At 35.7% G+C, this 20,119-nt stretch overlaps 2 protein-coding genes and 1 long non-coding RNA gene across 11 annotated transcripts; 2 read left to right on the top strand and 1 right to left on the bottom strand.

Moving 5' to 3' along the window:
• Positions 1–1,075: 1,075 nt before the first annotated feature.
• LOC109002408 (26S proteasome regulatory subunit 6B homolog) lies at positions 1,076–4,951 on the bottom strand. The gene is made up of 6 exons (XM_018980144.2): positions 4,331–4,951; positions 3,234–3,464; positions 2,725–2,883; positions 2,141–2,293; positions 1,770–1,853; positions 1,076–1,531 (listed from the first exon to the last, which is right to left on the bottom strand). The coding sequence occupies exons 1-6, from the start codon at positions 4,826–4,828 to the stop codon at positions 1,397–1,399; spliced, it is 1,260 nt and encodes a 419-aa protein (XP_018835689.1). The 5' UTR covers positions 4,829–4,951; the 3' UTR covers positions 1,076–1,396.
• Positions 4,952–6,663: 1,712 nt separating this feature from the next.
• LOC118348479 lies at positions 6,664–7,236 on the top strand. The gene is made up of 3 exons (XR_004801550.1): positions 6,664–6,718; positions 6,882–6,959; positions 7,153–7,236. It is a non-coding gene; the product is annotated as an uncharacterized LOC118348479 (long non-coding RNA).
• A 2,180-nt stretch (positions 7,237–9,416) lies between these two features.
• On the top strand, positions 9,417–19,769 carry LOC109002406 (probable LRR receptor-like serine/threonine-protein kinase At1g06840). Of its 9 annotated transcripts, none has more exons than XM_018980135.2 (22): positions 9,417–9,526; positions 9,689–9,881; positions 10,167–10,356; positions 10,694–10,844; positions 11,365–11,436; positions 11,616–11,687; positions 11,907–12,050; positions 12,150–12,221; positions 12,315–12,386; positions 12,601–12,675; positions 12,839–12,907; positions 13,078–13,146; positions 13,297–13,368; positions 13,468–13,554; positions 13,783–13,851; positions 14,040–14,548; positions 15,204–15,362; positions 17,141–17,424; positions 17,854–17,905; positions 18,117–18,367; positions 18,564–18,698; positions 19,176–19,769. In XM_018980135.2, exons 3-22 carry the CDS (start codon positions 10,251–10,253, stop codon positions 19,518–19,520), a joined length of 2,865 nt encoding a protein of 954 aa, XP_018835680.1. In that variant the 5' UTR covers positions 9,417–9,526; positions 9,689–9,881; positions 10,167–10,250; the 3' UTR covers positions 19,521–19,769. The 9 variants fall into 9 exon arrangements, with proteins under 9 accessions (XP_018835680.1, XP_018835681.1, XP_035546212.1 ...); XM_018980136.2 differs by having other exon boundaries at positions 10,164–10,356; XM_035690319.1 differs by having other exon boundaries at positions 10,164–10,356; positions 10,687–10,844; positions 19,176–19,761.
• The last annotated feature ends 350 nt before the right edge of the window (positions 19,770–20,119 follow it).

Genomic DNA, 20,119 nt, shown 5'->3' with positions numbered 1-20,119 from the left:
CAACAGCTTTCCTACATGTATTTACTTTTCTGGGAGACTCAAGGGCAGAAGAAGACCAGGAGAATACCAAATTTATTCACAATCTTGCCGAGATGGTCCTCGGAGTTGGTGCACCGCTTTTCTTGGTGGTTAGAAACCGACACTTTATAAATCATTTAACATATGACATATCGGCTGGTATGATTGAAAATCACAAAATTTCAATTCCGGCTTCAAGTAATTGAGGATGGGAGCGAGAGGGTTTCATGTGTTCTTCAGCACCACTTTGCCCCCATATCACTCGGTTGTGATTTATGAATGTGATACAAGATGAGATTGCTTTTTGGATCAATGATTTTAAGAGAAACAACATACCTGAAGATTAGATTCACATTATTAGCATCTGTCTATTTCTGCTGCATGATAACATAAAGCAAATATTTTTAATAAAAGATCAATTCATACAGTCGTGGAATGCGTAAGCACTGTACAATCTTTTTTTAAAAAAATTAATAAATATGAAACTCAAATAAAAATATAAATTTTTAATAGTGAATGTCACTATTATCCAAAAGGTTTACGCGATGCTTGCGCACTTCACGATTATATGTAGCATTACTCTTCATTGAATAATACATATAGATATGGGTTTTACTTCACTATTATCTTACTTTTATCCCACTTTTTATAGAAATTAAAAAGTTGAAAAACAATGACACCTCGATCCCGTGGGAAAAGAGTGGGATGGTCATGTAGTTTAGGGAATTTTCCTACAAGTACTTTCCAAACAAAAATTAGCAAATCATTCTTGCACCATGCTACGAGTGTATAAAATATTCTTGGCAATTATATTTAAGACATAAATACACAACACAATCAAAGCATATATTCATTGCGCTTGCTGAGCCTTTGATATCATTTTTTTTTTCAGTTACAAGAATTTATATGGTGCAAAGAGAAGAAAAATGCAAGCCAATGTCATCGTATAGAGATCTGCAAGACTGCAACAATCAGGAGGCTTCTCGTTGGTTACCATTTTTTATAAACGTTATTTTGAGGCAGCAGACGAGTTCTCAAATCAAATCACTTGAAATCATGCATCAACCAGAATAATTTGTGGGAAATTCTACAAGAACGCATCCAATGAAAAGTAATTTAGACCAGTATCCACGTAGGTTGAATCAAGTGAACCTAAAAGATCCTCATCGTAGACTGCTCATCGATGCCTGACAGGACATTCCAAAAGTATAAATTACTTCAGCAACACATGGCTCTAAAATTGTTCAAATAAGGTTATAAAAACATGTAACTAGTTTGGCGCAGCATATGATACTTGGAATTCCTTTGAGAAATGACACATCATCTTGAAAAAGGAACAACTGAACTTTTGAATGAGTTTTCAATCTCTCATTCATCATCATTTGTAAAACTCAAAGTCAGTATCAGGCTTCTTCACATTGGTTCGGTACCCCTTCTCGAAGTCCTTAGGAAGTATGACATATCTGTTTTTGCGAACTGCATGCATTCCAGCCTCTTGACAAATAGCTGCAATCTGTGGACAGCCAGCAATCATTTAGTGTAAAGAGAAGAAAATTAAGTTTATTATTACAGCAACCACAATCCATTTCCTAAATTGGAATATAATCGCTTCATGTCCTGAAAGAATCTGTTTGGTTTTCATAAAAATAATTAATAACACAGGATAATGCAAATCACACCATGTCCAGAAAGACCCCCAATATAATTAAATATCATGTGAGACGAGATCAGAAAAAGGGAAACTAACAAACCTCAGCAGCACTAATTTTGTCTGGACGAGAGACATAGTCCTCCAGGTCTACTTCATCACCGAGGTTCATTTTAGCAGTGCAAACCTACAAAAACACGAAACAGCTTATAATGAATTTAAATAGCCAAGAATAATAAATATGAGTGAATAAGAAGAATTAGTGAGGATAAATGATAATCTTTTCACTAACAAGCCATTTTAAACAAGGGTTATTTTTATTTTTTTACTTTTATTTTGGTGTCGGGTGGAGTTTGTTTTTCTACATGCATCAGAGAAGACACAGAATTACTATACATCAAAATAGACATTAGTAACATTCTAACTGCAATGTGTACAAGAAACATTACAACTACAAATGCGCACAAGACTTACCTGAAATACAAGCCTCTTTTGTCGTCTATCAGGCAAAGGGAATTCAATTTTTCGGTCAAGCCTTCCAGGACGTAGAAGTGCAGGGTCCAAGGTATCTGCTCTATTAGTTGCCATGATAACCTTAACATTGACAGTCTGATCAAACCCATCCATCTACAACCAAAAGTCATAAAACCAAAACATATGAAGCCAAGGTGGGGGGGGGAGGAAACAAAATTTCAGCAAGCCAATGGCTACCATCTAGAGACACTTCCTCACTAAACCCAAAACAATGGTATGAATATTTTTTATGACGGGGGAACTACCCCACAGCAGAGCCCTTAGGACTCACCCATGGAACCTAAACCCCTGGGGAGACTAGCACAACAACCTACCGCCATGGCCTCCTACTTAAATCGCAGTTTGATCCCCAACAGGAATTGAACTTGTGACATGGGGCTCATGCACACAAGTTCGCCTTACCACTTGGGTTACCCACTGGTGGGTATGGCATGAATATTTAACCCCCACTAACATTTATAAGGGCTTCAATTCATCAAATTCTATGGGTTTGAGATTCATTTTTTTCCCCTTTCAATTCATACCTGATTCAGGAGTTCCATGAGAATCCGCTGAACTTCTCTGTCAGCACCAGTTTGGGCATCAAATCTAGCTGTAGCGATAGCATCAACCTCATCAATGAAAATAATTGCTGGGGCATTCTCTTTGGCAAGGCGAAAAACATCCCGTACCATCCGTGGGCCCTACAACAAGGGAAACAAAAAGAACACATGCGCTTGATTGTCAATCCAAACAAGTGAAACAAGAAAACACAGAAAAGATATGAAACTTTTTCTATCACTAAAACCACTTGTCCCTCCTAAAGTCGTTGGGAAGTTGAAAAAAGATTATCATACAGGCCCAAACAAGATATCAACACATTCCAGAAAGACCAAACATTCTGAAGTGAGACGTCCTATTGCCAGGATAATTATAAAAGATGTATGTTTGTGCATACACTTGAATGATACATCATCACTCAATGCAGTGAAATGAACCAACAAAAACTGAGGAACAAGAGCTGATTGTTATAGCAGCCAACATCGAAGCATACCTCACCCAGATACTTCTGAACAAATTCAGAGCCAACAACTCTAATAAAGGCTGCAGTTGTATGATTAGCAACAGCCTTGGCAAGCATAGTTTTGCCAGTTCCAGGGGGACCATAAAGCAAAACACCACGAGGAGGATCTATACCAATTTGTTTGTATAGCTCATGGTGCGTCAGAGGTAGCTCCACTGCCTCACGAATTTCCTGCTTTTGAATGTCACATCCTCCAATATCCTGAAAAAACATTATATTAGGGGCAACACCCAACGATCTTAACCACCAATGAAAAGGAAAAAACAAATTGTTTAAGGGGTACACTAGTGTATGAATAAGATGCAAATCACACAAATTGAAAACATAGATATCCAACACTAATACATTGGGAATAAGCAATGTCATAATAGCCCGTGGTGTATAATTTTATTTGTTAAGAATTACTTATTTCTTTGTTTTCCCCTTCTTTTGATAGGTTACTAAATCTAATTTTAGTTACTACATCCAGATATTGTCACTTCACAGCAACACAGTCGCATGAAAGCTTAATTCTGGCAGTCACAAATACCCAGAGCAGTTAACAGCTCTCTCTATCTGCATTATATGGTTTCTTAATCGCCTGCCCCCTTGGGGATTTACCGCACTCTATCTTTCTGTGAGTAATGCTTCAAAGATCATGTGAGGATCATTAAAATTTAAAATGTGCGAACCCACTCTTTTTTTTTCTCCTTTTTTTCTATTTTCAATTTTCTTCTGCTTCAAAATCTACGGAATGTGCTACAAAATCAACCCCGTCTAAAAAAAAATCTTCTATATGTCTCAACATGGCTGAATTTCCAAATTACTTATCATCGGCATGGAATCCCAGGCAGTTGGAGAACTCTTCACAAACAAAAACCTTAGAACTTGAAAACTTGTTTCCTAAACAAAGCCCTATCCTGGCAGCATCCACTATAATGAATTCAACTTCTCTGCTAGAAATGTTAACATTCCACAATCGCCTAACCGAAATCAATTTTAAAAACCCTAATAAAACGCTAGGAAAGGAAAAGCAGAAAATTTTCAATCGAAGTGCATTTAGGTGGAATTAAAAGTTTGAACCATACATTATAGGTGACATCAGGCTTCTCGGACTGGCTGAGCAGCGAGATGCTGGAGTCCGCTTCGGGGGGCAAGACATCGACGAGGGCGTTGGAGTGGCGGTGAAGCGCGACTGAAGCGGAGGGCTTCAGAAGCTCACGGTTGATGGTGCTAAGAATCCGCACGTAGTAATTAGAGCCGGTGGTGGAGCCAACGATGCCGTTGTTCTGATCGACCATCTCCATGAACTGGCCTATCACTAGGGGCACCGATTGGATCCGCTTGACCTCCTCCTGGGCGCGAAGGAGCTCGCGCTTCAGATTCTTCTGCTCATCCTTCACGTACTCCTCCTGGATGTCAATGAACTCCATCTGCCGCTGCAGCGACTTCAGGCGGCTGTAGAGGTCGTCCTCGTCAGAGGACTGGTCGGTCCAGCCTCCGTGGAGGTCTGATCTGGTGGAGGGGAACGACGGCGGCGGTTCTGTCGAAGGTTTTGGGTCCATTACCAAGGCCGAGGCTGCCATTACCGAACGCGATTGGGGGTTTCGATTGCTGAAGTCTGTGCGTAGGGTGGAGTGAAGGGCAAGAAATCGCGAGCTCCCTACATTAGCTACCAGGTTGAATATACGGTGTCGTATGAGAATTGAATATTATTTTTTAATCTCTCCTCTCACATGTTTGTTTTATGCAGGTCCGGTCCGGTCAGGTCCATCATTTTTTCAGACCGGATCGGACCGAACACTCAAAGGGACCAGTTCGGTTCGGTTTAGTCTGCCTAGTTTTTTTTTTTAATTTTTTAAATAATTAATAAAAAATTTTATTTAAATATTAAATTAAATTAAGTAACTTATTAATGTGAATTATGTAACAAACTCAATAAAAAAATATTTTATATGGTCAATAACAATAAATTAAATGAAAATTATATTATTAATTTATGTAATTACTATATAATTAACTAATTGATATTATATATTTATTAATTGATAGAATATTAACAAGTATTAATAGCATATTTAAAATTTTATATTGTTAATAGTGATAGGTTAGATGAAGATATATAAAAAATATTGTTAATTTATAGAATATTAACAAGTATTAATAATATATTTAAAAATTTATATGTTAATTATACAATTATTATATAAAAAATATTTTTTATTTATTTTTCATTCGGTCCGGTCCGGTCCGGACCGAAACTGTCGGTCCGACCGGACCGTTTATCATCCCTAGTTTTATGTGTTAAAATAAGATGAGATGAGTTAACAATTTAAATTTAAATAAAATATTATTAAAATATATTTTTTTAATATTATTTTTATTTTGAGATTTAAAAATTTTGAATTTTGAATTTTATTTTGTGTAAAATTTTAAAATAATTGTAATGATTAGATGAAATAAATTAAGAAGAATTGTGAAAAAAAAAACGAAACACACAAATCATCTTATATAACCTTATTTAATTATTGCAACTTTTTAAAATTTTTTACACAAAATATAAAATACAATAAATAATTTAATTTTTTAAAATCTCAAAATAAAAATAATATTTTAAAAATATTTATTCAATTTTCGATTTTCAACTTTCATCTTATCTAACCAAACAAAACCTAACAATCGTGGATATTTATTAATGAGAAGTGCTACCTCCGTAACATAAAGTAAAAATAAATTTATAAATTGAAGTATTTTTATAAGATATGTTAAATCTATTTTATAATAAAATTAATTTTACAATATAATTTATTACATCAAATTACGAGAGTGCTTAAATTTACTTTTATAAAAAAAATTGTGACTAAATTATTATTTTTTAATTACAGTTTTAGAATGTGTTTAGATGTTAAGTTGAGTTGATTTGAATTGAGTTGAGATAATAAAATATTGTTAGAATATTATTTTAGAATTTCAAAAGGTTGAATTGTCTATTATTTTTTATATTAAAATTTAAAAAATTTATAATGATGAGTTAAGATAAATTAAGATGATTTTAAAAACTAAAAGTCATTGTAGTGCTCTTGACGATGACTTTAATGGAGCTCGCTAATTTTTCTTTCGCAATACATTACGAAAAAAATATAAGAATCTAGAGGGAATGGAGGATCTTAACAAAATATGGTGCATAAAAATAAAATAAATAATAATAATAATTTAAATAAACTTCTATTCTCGAAGGGAAATCTATATCTATTAAAGTAAAGAAAAATGCTGAATACAAACGCCCAGCATAACCGCTGGGGAGTCGGCTGCCAACGTGGAAAAATGGAAACGTTGTGTTTCATTATGCATCAAAACGACAAACGAACACAAAGTCCTCCCTCCGAAAGTGCCCTCCCTTCCTTCGTCTTCCCACAGACGAACACAGTCCTTCGAAGCCTCCCTCCCAAACAGAGTCCTGCGTTTCGCAGCTTAGGGTTCGCAGCTTCTTATTCTCAGCTTCTTCTTCGCATCTTTCAAACAGAGTCCTTCATCTTTGCAGCGTCGTCTTCGCATCGTCTTCGTAGCTTCGTTTTCTTATGTTCTTCTTTGCATCTTCTTCTTGCATTTACAAATGTCCTTTTTTTTTTGTTGTTTCAGGTTGAAAGTATTGTTTTGAGTATAATATCAATGCTTTCCAGTCCTAATGACGAATCCCCTACAAATGTTGAAGCAGCAGTGAGTGATCATTGGCTATTGAATTTTTTCTTTTGACTGCATCTCCTGCACCCATTATTGGCAGAACATCATTTTGAATGACATACAGACAGCAAAAAGGATTTGTTATAAGTGTTGTCATAAATGATTCGGTACTAAAAGTTAATTTGTCGACCTGTGCTCTAAGATCCATGTTTGCATTTTGTATTTGCAGAAGGAATGGAGAGATAGGAGAGATGATTTCAAGAAGAAGGTCAGCAGGTGTGTAAGAAAATCACAAGAAATGTTATAATCCATCTTAGGACCTCTCTGGCACCCATAAACAGCATAGAACCAGGAATCGAGTGTGTCGTTGGTAGCAAAGGACAAGCACAGATCTGAAGCCACTTCAACGACCCGCGAAGAATGCCAAAAGCCTTTGCTTTTTCTCCTCCCACGAAGACCCACGCGATTTGCTCCCTCCTCCCACGAAGACGACCACTCGAAATCCATGAAGACCCACTCGGTTTGCTCTCTCCTCCCACAAAGAGGACAATAGAAACCAAAGCTCTGCTTTTCTCTTCCCGCTAAGACGACAAAAACAAACGTTCTCCCTCTACTTTTCTCTCCCACAAAGATGTGCTCATCCATTTACCTCTTTTTTTTTTTTTTTATATCGACTGACGTGGCTTTAGCCACGTCATCCGATTACCCGGCGGTTCTCCACTGCCGGTTGTACGTAGAAGAACTGTAAAGTAAAATCCAACTCGCATAATAAAGAATTTTGGATAAGGGCATTGTAGTCAATTACTTCATAGTTAGTGAAGGAGTTTCCAAATCCTTTATGCGCGGTGGCGTTGGCACGTGGGGGATCATGTGCTAGTAAGGGTGGAGTGACGTGAGATTTGAAAAAGTTGGCAATTAGGGATCTCAAACATGCACGATTCCATCATTGCCATGCACGTTCGTGGTCCAAATATGCAATAGCACATGAAGCTCATGCGAGTTGAGTGGACGTGGGATCCACGCGCCAGCCTTTTGATAGTACTTCCATAGATTCTGAAGATCGACAGCCCGTTGGATACGATCATAAGTTACGTGTGACATTCTAGTGATGGTAGTACGATGATAAATCAAATATTTTCTAACTTGATGGAGAAAAAATAAAGAAAAACAAAAGATACCATGTTTGTTGGAAAAGGAATAATATTGGTTACGTTTGCATCGTCAATTTATTTGAATTTATTATTATAATTTTTTTAAATTTTAACACAAAATATAATAAAAATTCAAAATTTTCAAATTTTCAAATAATAATAATATTAAAAAATAATATTCTAACAATATTTTATCATCTCAACTCAATTCAATTCAACATCGAAACGTAATCTTAGTGAGCAAACATCTCTAATTTTTTTTAAAAATAATGAATTTAAAATTTATATAAAAAATTAAATTTTTAATTATAGTATTACTTAAGGTGTAGTTTGGGTTCAAAAATAAGTTGATATGAGTTGAGATGATTTGTGAATAATATAATAAAAATTAAATTATTTATTATATTTTATGTAAAAATTTAAAAAATTATTTTGAGACTTGAAAAAGTTGAATTGTTTATTAAAATTAGGAAAGGGAGAGGAGGAGAGGATATGAATGGAGTGGTTGAGAAATTTCTCTTGACAAACATACTTCGATTGATAAAAACGTCCCAACTTTTGTCCTTCCCGTTTCACTACTGGATATTGATATTCTTTATCAGAACGTGCTATATACAGATTTATTTACAAGTTACAGCTCGCTTACCCAGACGAATGAAAGTATAACCGAACTTAGTTTAATATATTTTTCTGGGCATGCATATTTTTTCTCCCATCATAATTAGTTATTCCATTTATTTTGTGCTCTCTTATTTGTTATTACAACTCGGTCTTGGGTGGAGCGAGAGTTCGATTCTTAGCTCACATTTCTGACAAAATATCTCAATGCTATCTTGCTGAAGGAAAACAAGGAGCATGAAAAGAAAGATGAAAGTAAAGAAGAAAATGCAAAAGAGTAAAAGGAAGAAGAAAAAAAAAGATTCTTCTTCTCTCTTTCATTACTCGGTCCTATTGTTTACAATCAAATTCTAAAATATTCAAAAATACAATAGAAGGCAGAAGGGATTTAGAAAAAAAGAAGAGACGCTTGCGTCAAAGAGAATAGAGTTTGAGTTTGAAATTTAGCGACAGGACAGTTTTTTCTATTTTTAAATATCTCGATTACGGATAACCGAGTCATAAAATCGGATACGTAATTAGATCCGGATTCTCTTCACCCGTCTAGATGTAATCCGGGTTGATAACTGTCCGCATCTAAATTTCCGAATTTCAAAATGGATCCGAAAAAAATTCGATTCGATTGCACACCCTTAAATGAAACGACCAAGGACGACCCCAGTGATCTTTCTGGAAAAAAATAAAAATTCAAAAATAAAAATCCCAGAATGATAACGACACAACACCGAAACCAGAAATTTCTGACCTTTTATACGTAGGAACGCGAAGCAGAAGAGTCATCTGAATCCCTGGCCTCCGTCATCTTCGATTATATTCAACTCTGATCTGTTCAAAGTACGCCCGCCTCGTCTACGCCATCTAGTTATAGCTTGCAATCTGTGAAGACACTTCAACTAGGCGTCATATTGTTGTTCCCAAAGTTTTATCTCTTGGACTTTCCTTTGTTTTGGCACAGAAGATAATGTAGTTCTTGTTTTTTATTCTGTGGTTTTACAGCGAACTGGGCATAAGACAATATTATTTTGTCCGAACATGCTCTTCATTTGGTTGCCATCAACTTCCCAGAAAAGTCAACGTCCCCAAGCTCACTATCAGAGATGAAAGAGACGGCCATTCGGTCGGCATCAGCCCCAATTTCTTCGGCATGCTTAATGACTTCCTGTTCAGAAACTTAACCCCCGTTCACATGGTACATAAAAAGTTCAAGCTCTTCTTTCTTGTACTCCTTAATTTCTTTACTTTTTGCTCGTGGTCCTCATTCTATTTTCTACAGTTGGTGGGCGTTTTTTCTTCTTCAAGCAGTACGGGAGAATAATTTTGGGTGATTGTCTTTGTTTTGTTGCCTGGAAGCTTGGAGCTTTTTACATTGCTGCACTTGAATTTAAATTGCTTGATATTCCTTAGTGTCGAAAGCCAGTATGGAACTGCTTTGGATTCAATTGCGTAAGTTCCGATAATTATTTATTTTTAGCAGGTGCAGCTTTCGGATACTACGAAAATTCCCAGTTTTTGGTGCTCGGAGAAATTTGAAGGTTCTGGTGTTCTTTGAGTTATTAGGATGTACAAGTCAAGAGCTTGGACGTATGGAGTATCTTTTGTTGCATGGTTGTGTTGGTCTTCACTACTCATCGGAGCAAAGAATCCCAATACCCACCCCCAAGAAGGTGATTTTCCTGAAGTTTGCTCTTTAGAAATAAATATATTTTTGATGATTAGCAAGCTTTTTTTGGGATACACTCTTGAGGGGATGCTCGCTAGAGGTCTCACACTGAGCATGGACACGTGCTTTATTTATTCGTGAATCATATACAACTAGTTTGTAGTAGCTTCACATATCCAATATTCACCACCCTCAACAGAAATTTCATACTGATAGTGTTGCAATAGTGTTGATTTTTGTTTTGGTTGGGCTGTTTACTCTAGTTATCATTTTTTTTCAAAGAGTGCGGTACCTGTAGTTTTATTAATGAAATGATGATTAACATATCTGTTAGTGTGCAGTGAAGGCATTGCAGGCCATCAAGAGAAGTTTGATAGATCCTCATAAGAATCTAAATAATTGGAATCGAGGGGATCCATGCACATCAAATTGGACAGGGATTGCGTGCTTCAATGAGAAACTCGATGATGGATATCTACATGTTCAACAATTGTATGATTAATCTTTCCTTTTTTATTGTATTTTTTTAAAAAATCTATCAGGGAGCATTATCAATGTGAATAATGTCAATATTTCCTTTCACTTCAAATTTTATTTATTTATTTCTATTGTGCCCCCTCCCTTGGATATTATTCCACTTCTGTATAATCTCTCTAGTTGATGCCAGGAAACAAGCTTCCTTTGTTCTGTTGTTTATCAAAGATTAAAGAAAGTGGCAGCTGTATTGATTTGATTAGGATTGGATCGGATAAACATGTGTTTTTGGATTTTGCTTGGAAAGATCACCAACATGTCTTGGTGAATTTGAAAATCTATCTTCATGATTTGCTCACGTGTCTGGAAAATCAATAACTAGCCATTAAATATGTGATTTTTTGTCTACAGACAGATCCAATCATTATCTCATGCGTAGCATTACATACTTTGATTGTTAATTGCGTGTAGGCATTTCTATTGGAGATATCTTCCATTGGAGCATTACATAATTTTCCTTTGGGCCTATTCTCTACAGGATTCTCCTAAATATGAATCTATCAGGAAGTCTATCACCAGAGCTTGGCTACTTATCGCATATGACAATATTGTAAGGAAAAGCATATTAAAAACTATATTTTGTGCTACAAGCATCCTCATCCTCATCTGAATCAAATTTTTTGGATGCTTCTTTCACTAGATATTCTGGACATTGTTAATCTCCACCCCGCATTGGCATTTATTTTGCTTATCCTACTGATGTGTTTTTGTTTATCTACTCTTTCAAAGGGACTTCATGTGGAACAACATAAGCGGGAGTATACCAAAGGAGATAGGCAATATTAAGTCTTTGAAACTCTTGTAAGTGGATGAGTTGGTTGTGTAGTTAGTATTGTTATCACATGATCGCATGCTTTATTAAGAAATGCATATATGCTACTATTCCATGCATTTTAAGGCATTCAATTCCTCGACATTACTGGAGATAGTACTCAGATTGAATACTTGTACTTTGATATTGCAGAGATGCAGTACATTTACTTTTCTCTAGATCCATTTCTAATACATCCATGTTTCCAGGCTTCTGAATGGAAACCAATTAACAGGTTCCTTACCTGAAGAGCTTGGTTATCTTCAAAACTTGGACAGAATACAAATTGACCAGAATCACATATCGGGACCAATACCTGTATCATTTTCAAAGTTGAAAAAAGCAAAGCACTTGTAAGTATGTTTTTTATGCTATATTGTTTGAAATCAATTCTACAATAACCAGCCCTTACACTTATATTTTTCTTTTTCGCTTTTCCCAATTGTGAGCAGTCACATGAACAACAATTCAATTAGTGGGCAAATCCCAGCTGAACTATCCAGATTATCAAGGCTCGTTCACTTGTAAGTCGGTAATTGGTCGTATTCCTTTCTTTCATTGTCATATGTCAGTACACTCTACGATATCAATGACCATCTTCAGCTCTGCAACTGCAGCCTTCTTGATAATAACAACTTATCAGGGTATCTGCCACCAGAGTTCTCCCAAATGCCCAGATTACAGATAATGTATGGTTTCTACCATCTTGGAACTTAAATCTATTTATGTTTATCACATAAGTGTTATCACATCTAAAACAGACAAATCTGCTGACTTTTTTTTTTTGCTTCTCAAGTCGAACAAGGCTATGATTACTAAATTTATCTTCTCCTGCATTAGTATTTTATTAAGTGCTCTCTTGTCAAGTTTCTTAATGCTTTCAAATTTTTTTTTTTTTCGCAGTCAGCTCGATAACAATCGGTTTGATGGCACTACAATTCCAGTTTCTTACAGCAACATGTCTCAATTGCTGAAGCTGTAAGTGTGTATTAGATGCTTTGTCTATGACTAGGTTTCAAAGGTGAAGGTAGAGCTAGGTGCTAGCCTTGAGGCATGGGTTGAAAATTCTTATTAACTTTAATTTGTTTTTTTGGCCAAACGATTGAAGATTTTTTTTTCTTGTTTTGGTTGGCTTTGCCAGGAGCCTTAGGAACTGCAACTTGCAAGGAACAATCCCTGATTTGAGCCAAATACGAAACCTTTATTATCTGTAAGTGGCTTTCCATTGCTTTCCTTTTTATCATTTTAAGATGATCAAGTTTGAGCTTCTAAATTTGAAAAATAATTGCATCAGGCCGAATAAATTTCTTTCCACTCTGTCAAGGACAATTGTTCTTTCTACTTGTACTTTGTTTACATTTTATTTCATATAAATTTCAGAGACCTCAGTTCAAACAAGCTAAATGGATTGATACCTCCGGGTAGACTTTCCGAGAATATCACGACCATGTATGATTCTCCATCTTTTGAAATGGCATGTCATCTACATCTTTCTTATTTTGTACTGTCGGATATTATAAAATATTTATAGGCGTGCCTTTCAGTTTTCAATAAAATACCTATATATTCTGAGGGCTGTTGTTTGAACAATATGATTAGCTATTTATCCAACAACAATCTTACTGGACCAGTTCCTGAAAACTTTTCGGGTCTTCCTCATCTTCAAATACTGTGAGTCGTGGTTCTGTAGCTCAAAGCTATTGTAAATTACTATGTATTTATTTCAATGGTTATAAATGGATTTATTTGATAAATTATTCCCCATGACAGGTCAATTGCAAACAATTCATTGAGTGGCTCAATTCCATCCACCATTTGGGAAAATAGGACTTTGAATGAAACAGAAAGCCTCATTGTGTAAGATCCGAATGACAATGTCACTATTCCCTTGGTTACATGTTTTCTTTTTTGAATGGTAGTGTGGGTGTGTCTCAGCATTCCCTTGGTTAAAGTTGATTCCCTTTTCTGATGGAACTACATCCTTGTAAAGTTCAAAGGTGTAAACCTCCTTGGTTGACTTTTATAAGATTTCAAGATCTCATGCTAGATTTTCTGAGTATTGCTTGTGGCTATTTGACATTTCAGGGAGTTGCAGAATAATAAGCTATCAAATATTACAGGCAGTACCAGTTTACCTCCGAATGTCACCGTCTGGTTTGCTTCTATACTTGCTTTCCGATTTGTTTCATATAGAACTTAACATATAATGTAATATATTCAAAGTAATGTGACTGCTTGGTAAAAGGGTGTGGATGGGCTCTTTTTAATTTTAGAGTCATGATGTCTAACACTCATAGCACTTGATATTATGATCATATCACTATTTTTTGGTGAACTTTCAGGCTTCAAGGCAATCCCTTATGCTCAAAAACTAACCTAGTCCAGTTCTGTGGATTTGAAAGTGGGAATAAAATTAACAGTGAGAGTTCAACAAATACCACTTCTGTTTGTCAACCTCAAAGATGCCCACCCCCTTATGAAAATTCTCCTACATCTCCTGAACCTTGTTTCTGCGCTGCTCCTCTGCTTGTTGGATATCGGTTGAAAAGTCCTGGATTCAGCAATTTTCTCCCGTACAGATATAGATTTGAGGAGTTCCTGACATCTGCTCTTAAGTTATTCAATTTTCAGCTGTACATTGATTCGTTTGCATGGGAAGAAGGACCTCGACTGGGAATGCACTTTAAGCTTTTCCCTGTATATAATACTAATGTCAACAATCCTAATATCTTCAATACAAGTGAGGTTCGGCGAATCCTCCATATGTTCGTATCATGGGACATTCATGATCCGGATATATTTGGACCTTATGAAGTTCTGAACTTCACTCTACTAGACGTTTATAAAGATGGTTTGTCTCTGATCTCTTATATGTTATATTTTGTGAAAGAACTTTGTTGAAGTTGGAACTAATGCTTATTTACCAGTTGAAGAATGTACAAAAATCTCTAATTCATTTCACCTCTACATGCAAATCCTTTTTTCTGTAATTTATTTGATCTCTACCTCCAAATCCTTCATCATGTGGAATTACTCTCTGTCATGCATACTTGTTTCTGTGTTCGTAAGTTTGCCTAATTTTGTCACTCTGAATAACATGTGATATGTCTCTGTGAGTGGCACATTTAAGTGGAGGTAACCTTTTCTTTTCCTGCCAAATCTCGTTGAAGATAGGCAATCCAATGCTTTCACTATAGTGATGCTCTGTTAAGTGGTATAGCAGATACAGTTACACTACCGTGATCCAGCACATAAGCAAATAACTGCAATGCTCAATCAAGATGATCTTTTTATTTGTCTGGAAATTAAGTAGTGTTCTATAGTTACCCAGAAGGAAGCTTCAAATTCAATCCATATGCCAATCAGGACTTGACCCCATAAATAGATGAACTATGCATCGATCATATCTTACATTCTTTTATGTCTTCAAATAGGAAGTGCATATTGTATAGTCTTTATTTCTTTTCTTCTTTTTTTAATTCTCACAGTTTTCACTAATATCACAGTGATTGCCACCTCTCAAAGGTCTGCTTTAAGCAAAGGTGCTTTGGTTGGCATAGTATTGGGGACCATTGCAGGTGCAGTTATATTGTCTGTAGTTGTTTCTCTTCTGACACTCAGGGCGCGTATGAGAAACCACCCTGCAGTTTTGAGAAGACGTCATCGTGAGTATCTTTATGCTAATGATCTTAGATGTTTAGGTAGATATGATTTTACAATGTGCCATACTAGTTTCTTTCTTTGGCTAAAATTGGTGAGCAATATTGTTCAACCTGTCCTGATTGAAATGGGCTGTGAATTTGTTTAGTTCTCTAGCCATTGTTTTGTTTATTGAATCATCAAAACTGATGTAGTATACATGTTTCCCTCTATTTTAGTGAGAGCAGTTATAAATTAGTATATGGAAATTCAATTTAGCAGAGTTAAATGTTGTTGTTGGGTTTAGGGACCTCATATATCAGAGCATTTAATCAGATCCAGTCACCACATGAAGGACAATGTGCTATAAGAAAGACCTTTCTGGAAGTATCCCTTCTACATTTCGTTTTATTTATAGGGGAAACTACATTTTGCAATTTGTAACCTTGGTTTAAATCTAAACGTTAAGAACTAAGAAATACAGGACGTGTATTTCAGGTTGTTGATTGCTATTTTTGGCAGTTTAGAGTATAAATTGAAAAAATGGTGGCTGTTCAGGGGTGCAAAATATAATTTCCCCATAAGATTACTTTGTTCTTATTCAGTTTTTTTTTTTTTTTTTTTGGAAATGTCTAAGTGGGATTATAGCAATCAGGGACAGAATAATTAGTCACTGATAAAATGAGTAAAAAATAAGAAGGAAAAAAGAATTTCTAAATTTGCATTCTTCTAAGAAAATTGATAATTTTACATTTAATATTTTTATATGTTGCAATTAAAAGAAGAAGCTAACTATGGAAATGAGCTATATAGGAATTAAGTTACATGTCAATGATAAATTAAGTTTTATATTTTTCTTAATAATATACTTCACCTAGATAATTATAAATTTCAAAAGAGAAATAATATAATGTGCATATCATTGTATTCTAATTTTCTTGAAATAAGATAAAGTTGAAATTGTTTTTTTTTTATTGGCACCGGGTGTCCAAGAACAGCATCCCAACTAATCCCGAGGGTGCGCAGACCCTCAGCAAGGAGTTTCCTGCAAGTATAATTCAATGGGAAAATCCCCCAGTCCGATGGTCCCTAGAGATTGTTTGCACCCAAGGGGATTTGAACCTTAGACTTAGGGAGCATATCCCCAAGCCTAAGGCCTTTACCACTTGAGCCAACCCATTGGGGTTAAAATTGAAAAAATGTTAACAATATGCAAGGATCCCGTTGCTCTTGAAGAAAACATAAAAACTAGAGAAAAACACCAACTGTAATGCTTTTCGTCAGAGCCTTGGCCCCCCCTCGCCCCCCCTTGGCTTCGTCCCTGATAGCAATGATTATGCATCCCGTGAATGGGTTTATTTTTTACAAGTATGGTCTTGTATCTTCTCAGAATATATATATTATATATAAGTAAAGATTTTAAATAATCCACGTTAATCAGCTTCGAACTCAGAATCCTTATTCTGCTTCCTAGCTCGAAATATCTTAGGATATATGTGGTCATATCAATGGTGCTTTTAATTTGTTTAAGAATTATCACTTGATTTAGTTTCCCCTGATTTAGGACCTGTAACATGTGCATGAATTTTCTTCCGTTTATAGGCATTTGTCATTAGATTCCTACTCAAAATATCTGGAACTTGAAAGCATGACAGATAGATTGAAGCTTGAAAGCATGACGCATAGATTGATGCATGATGACATCAATTATTATTCTACGACAAATGGGCATGCCATCTTTATATGCTGTGTCTTTTGCTAAGCTTTTCCATGTTTAACATTGGACCTGCAATTTAATGTGCAGCATCTAAGGCCTCCATGAAAATTGATGGCGTGAAGCCTTTCACTTATGGGGAAATGGCTATGGCTACAAACAACTTCAACAGCTCCACTCAGGTTGGCCAAGGAGGGTATGGAAAGGTCTATAAAGGCACTCTGACAGATGGTACAGTTGTGGCCATAAAGCGTGCACAAGAGGGTTCATTACAGGGTGAGAAGGAGTTCTTAACAGAGATAGAGTTGTTGTCAAGGTTGCACCATCGGAACCTTGTGTCTTTGATTGGATACTGTGATGAAGAGTGTGAACAGGTGCTTTTCCTACTTGATTATTTGTAAAAAGAAAAATGGAAAGATTACCCATCAACCTTACTGCTTAATCCATGAGAGAGAGATGATAACTATCAACTTAGGAAGTTATGCAATAGAAGATTATGATGCTTACAAAAAGATGTGAAACCTTGTAAAAAGCTGCTTTGAATGATAGCTAACAATAGAGGAAATCAAACTCAATCGATAGACACATATGAGGTGCAGGTTTTTTTTGCCGATAATGCAGATCTATGCAGAGTTCTTCATAAATTAATGTTGAAGTATCCATTCACCCGTTCACAATGAAGTTTTCTCCCTCAAATTGGTTTCATTTCATGACTAGGACTAGTTTTTCTTGCTTTATGTTGCTGAATCTGTGTTGATATTTTTTACTGGAAAAGCTTCAAGTGAGTGATGTTGTGCATGCAGATGTTGGTCTATGAGTTTATGCCAAATGGTACTCTAAGGGATCACCTTTCTGGTACACCTTGTAACCTTTATGTTTTACTTTATGGATCTCTCTATAGTTTTTTCTGTGTTTTTCATTGCATATCACTCCAAGAGACTTTGCCCCTGCCCCTGCCCCGCGCCTCTTTCTGTCTTTTCTGAATTTAAATGGAGCAATTATAATTTTCAAACTCTACATAACGTTCTAATGAGCTTAATGGTGGTTCATGTATGTAATAATAAAGCCAAGTCTAAAGAACCTCTGAGTTTTGCTATGAGATTGAGAATTGCCCTGGGATCAGCTAAGGGCATCCTCTACCTACATACGGAAGCTGATCCTCCTATATTTCACCGGGATATCAAGGCCAGCAACATATTATTGGACTTAAAGTATACTGCAAAAGTTGCTGATTTTGGACTTTCGCGACTGGCCCCAGTTCCAGATATTGAAGGGACTGTGCCTGCTCATATATCTACAGTTGTGAAGGGGACACCAGTAAGACTCTTACAGTTGATATTTACATCATGGGATTATAACTTCACATGAGTTTAAACATCAAGTTTATATGACATTTTTCTATGTTCATTATCAAAGTGGAACTCAAACTAGATGATGTAGACTTCACTATATGTTGTTGGAGATGTAACTGAAGTCTCTCTCTGTTCTTTTATTCATTGTATTAATTTGGCAGGGTTACCTAGATCCGGAGTACTTCTTAACTCACAAATTGACCGACAAAAGTGATGTTTATAGTCTCGGTATTGTATTTCTAGAACTCCTGACTGGGATGCAGCCAATTTCACGCGGAAAAAATATTGTTAGAGAGGTATGACCTTACATACCTTTTTTCCTTCAATTCATTCAGGGCCCAATGGTTATTTAAGATGATGGATAGGGCGGGAAAACTGTTGTTCTATAATTCATTTGGCTGAGAACAGTCCATTGGTGAATCTCGTGGGTATCAGATTCAAACATGAGCATGGTCTGAGCCGAAATCAGATATCATTGCATTCAGTCAGTTTAAATGTTATGTAATGCCTAAGATTACTCTATGATAACATCCATATTATTTTGTTCCTCTAGATACACTAGCTGAAATTTTATGACAGAAATGTTGTATTCTATAATCAAACTAACTTGCATGTTGTTACTTTAATAGCTTTTCATTCAAGTGGTTGACCTATAAAGTTACTTAAAATGTGCACATTAAATGGTGTGACTGGGGTTGACGATAAAGAGTAGCATTGTTCTACATCTAATATAATAGCCTTTTGTAATTTTCAATTGTTCTTGTCCATTTCAGGTTAATGTTGCATATAAATCTGGTGTAATCTTTTCGGTTGTCGATGAGCGAATGGGTTCTTTTCCTTCTGATTGTGTGGTGAAGTTTTTGAGTTTGGCCCTCAAGTGTTGCCAAGATGAGACAGATGCACGGCCTTCGATGGCGGAGGTAGTCCGAGTGCTTGAAAGTTTATGGCATTTGATTCCGGATTCTGACACCAAAATGGCATATCCCATGGACACTGACACTGTAAAGGTTGTGAGTTTACAGTCATCGTCCTCTGCAGTGGAGAATCCTTATGTGTCATCAGATGTTTCTGGGAGCAACCTTGTTAGTGGAGTTGTTCCAAGCATCACGCCTAGATAGAAAATGCTGACAATAATTTTGGGAAAAACTGGTTTTGTGGTTTCTACCGTCTTCAAAATTCGAACTGGGAAATTTTTCTTTACGATCTTGGTTCTGATTTTGTGTATAGTCTATTTCTATATCTATTTTTCTTGTTCAAACTCTTCAACAACGTGATAATGATGTCTAATTTGATGATGTTGCTACAAAAACTAATGCTGTTTATTTTGTATAATACGATCAATAAGAAACATAAATCTATCTTCCATACGTTTGATTATGTTAAATATTTGTTTAGGGGTGCCTACATTATCACTAGTCAGAACCAATTGATTCTACATCAAAGGTCACATATCCTCCCCACTGTTGACATGTTAGGCTAAGGACTTTGGATGATGAGATGAGATAAAATGATTTTAGATGAAAGTTGAATAAAATATAGTTAGAATATTATTTTTTTAATATTATTATTGTTTTGGAGTTTGAAAAAATTGAATTGTTTATTATATTTTGTGTGAGAATTTGAGAAAGTTATAATGATGAGATGAGATAATATGAAATCATTTATGTATCCAAATGGACCCTAAACCAAATTTAAATTTTAAAATTTTGATTTCTTT

The sequence above is a fragment of the Juglans regia genome, chromosome 5 (genome assembly GCF_001411555.2).
Source record: "Juglans regia cultivar Chandler chromosome 5, Walnut 2.0, whole genome shotgun sequence".
NCBI classification, from domain to species: Eukaryota; Viridiplantae; Streptophyta; class Magnoliopsida; order Fagales; family Juglandaceae; genus Juglans; species Juglans regia.
Note: the sequence above shows the minus strand (reverse complement) of the source record. Positions and strands in the feature narration are given on the sequence as shown.

Excerpts from the sequence above, each read along its gene's own strand:
- LOC109002408 (XM_018980144.2), bottom strand. The coding sequence starts at position 4,828 with ATGGCAGCCTCGGCCTTGGTAATGGACCCAAAACCTTCGACAGAACCG. Across the intron at positions 3,465-4,330 it reads AGCCTGATGTCACCTATAAT|GATATTGGAGGATGTGACAT; the intron begins GTATGGTTCAAA and ends ATGTTTTTTCAG. Across the intron at positions 1,532-1,769 it reads ACAAAATTAGTGCTGCTGAG|ATTGCAGCTATTTGTCAAGA; the intron begins GTTTGTTAGTTT and ends GGCTGTCCACAG.
- LOC109002406 (XM_035690316.1), top strand. The coding sequence starts at position 10,111 with ATGGAACTGCTTTGGATTCAATTGC. Across the intron at positions 10,357-10,686 it reads CAATACCCACCCCCAAGAAG|TGTGCAGTGAAGGCATTGCA; the intron begins GTGATTTTCCTG and ends CATATCTGTTAG. Across the intron at positions 18,699-19,175 it reads GAAAAAATATTGTTAGAGAG|GTTAATGTTGCATATAAATC; the intron begins GTATGACCTTAC and ends TGTCCATTTCAG.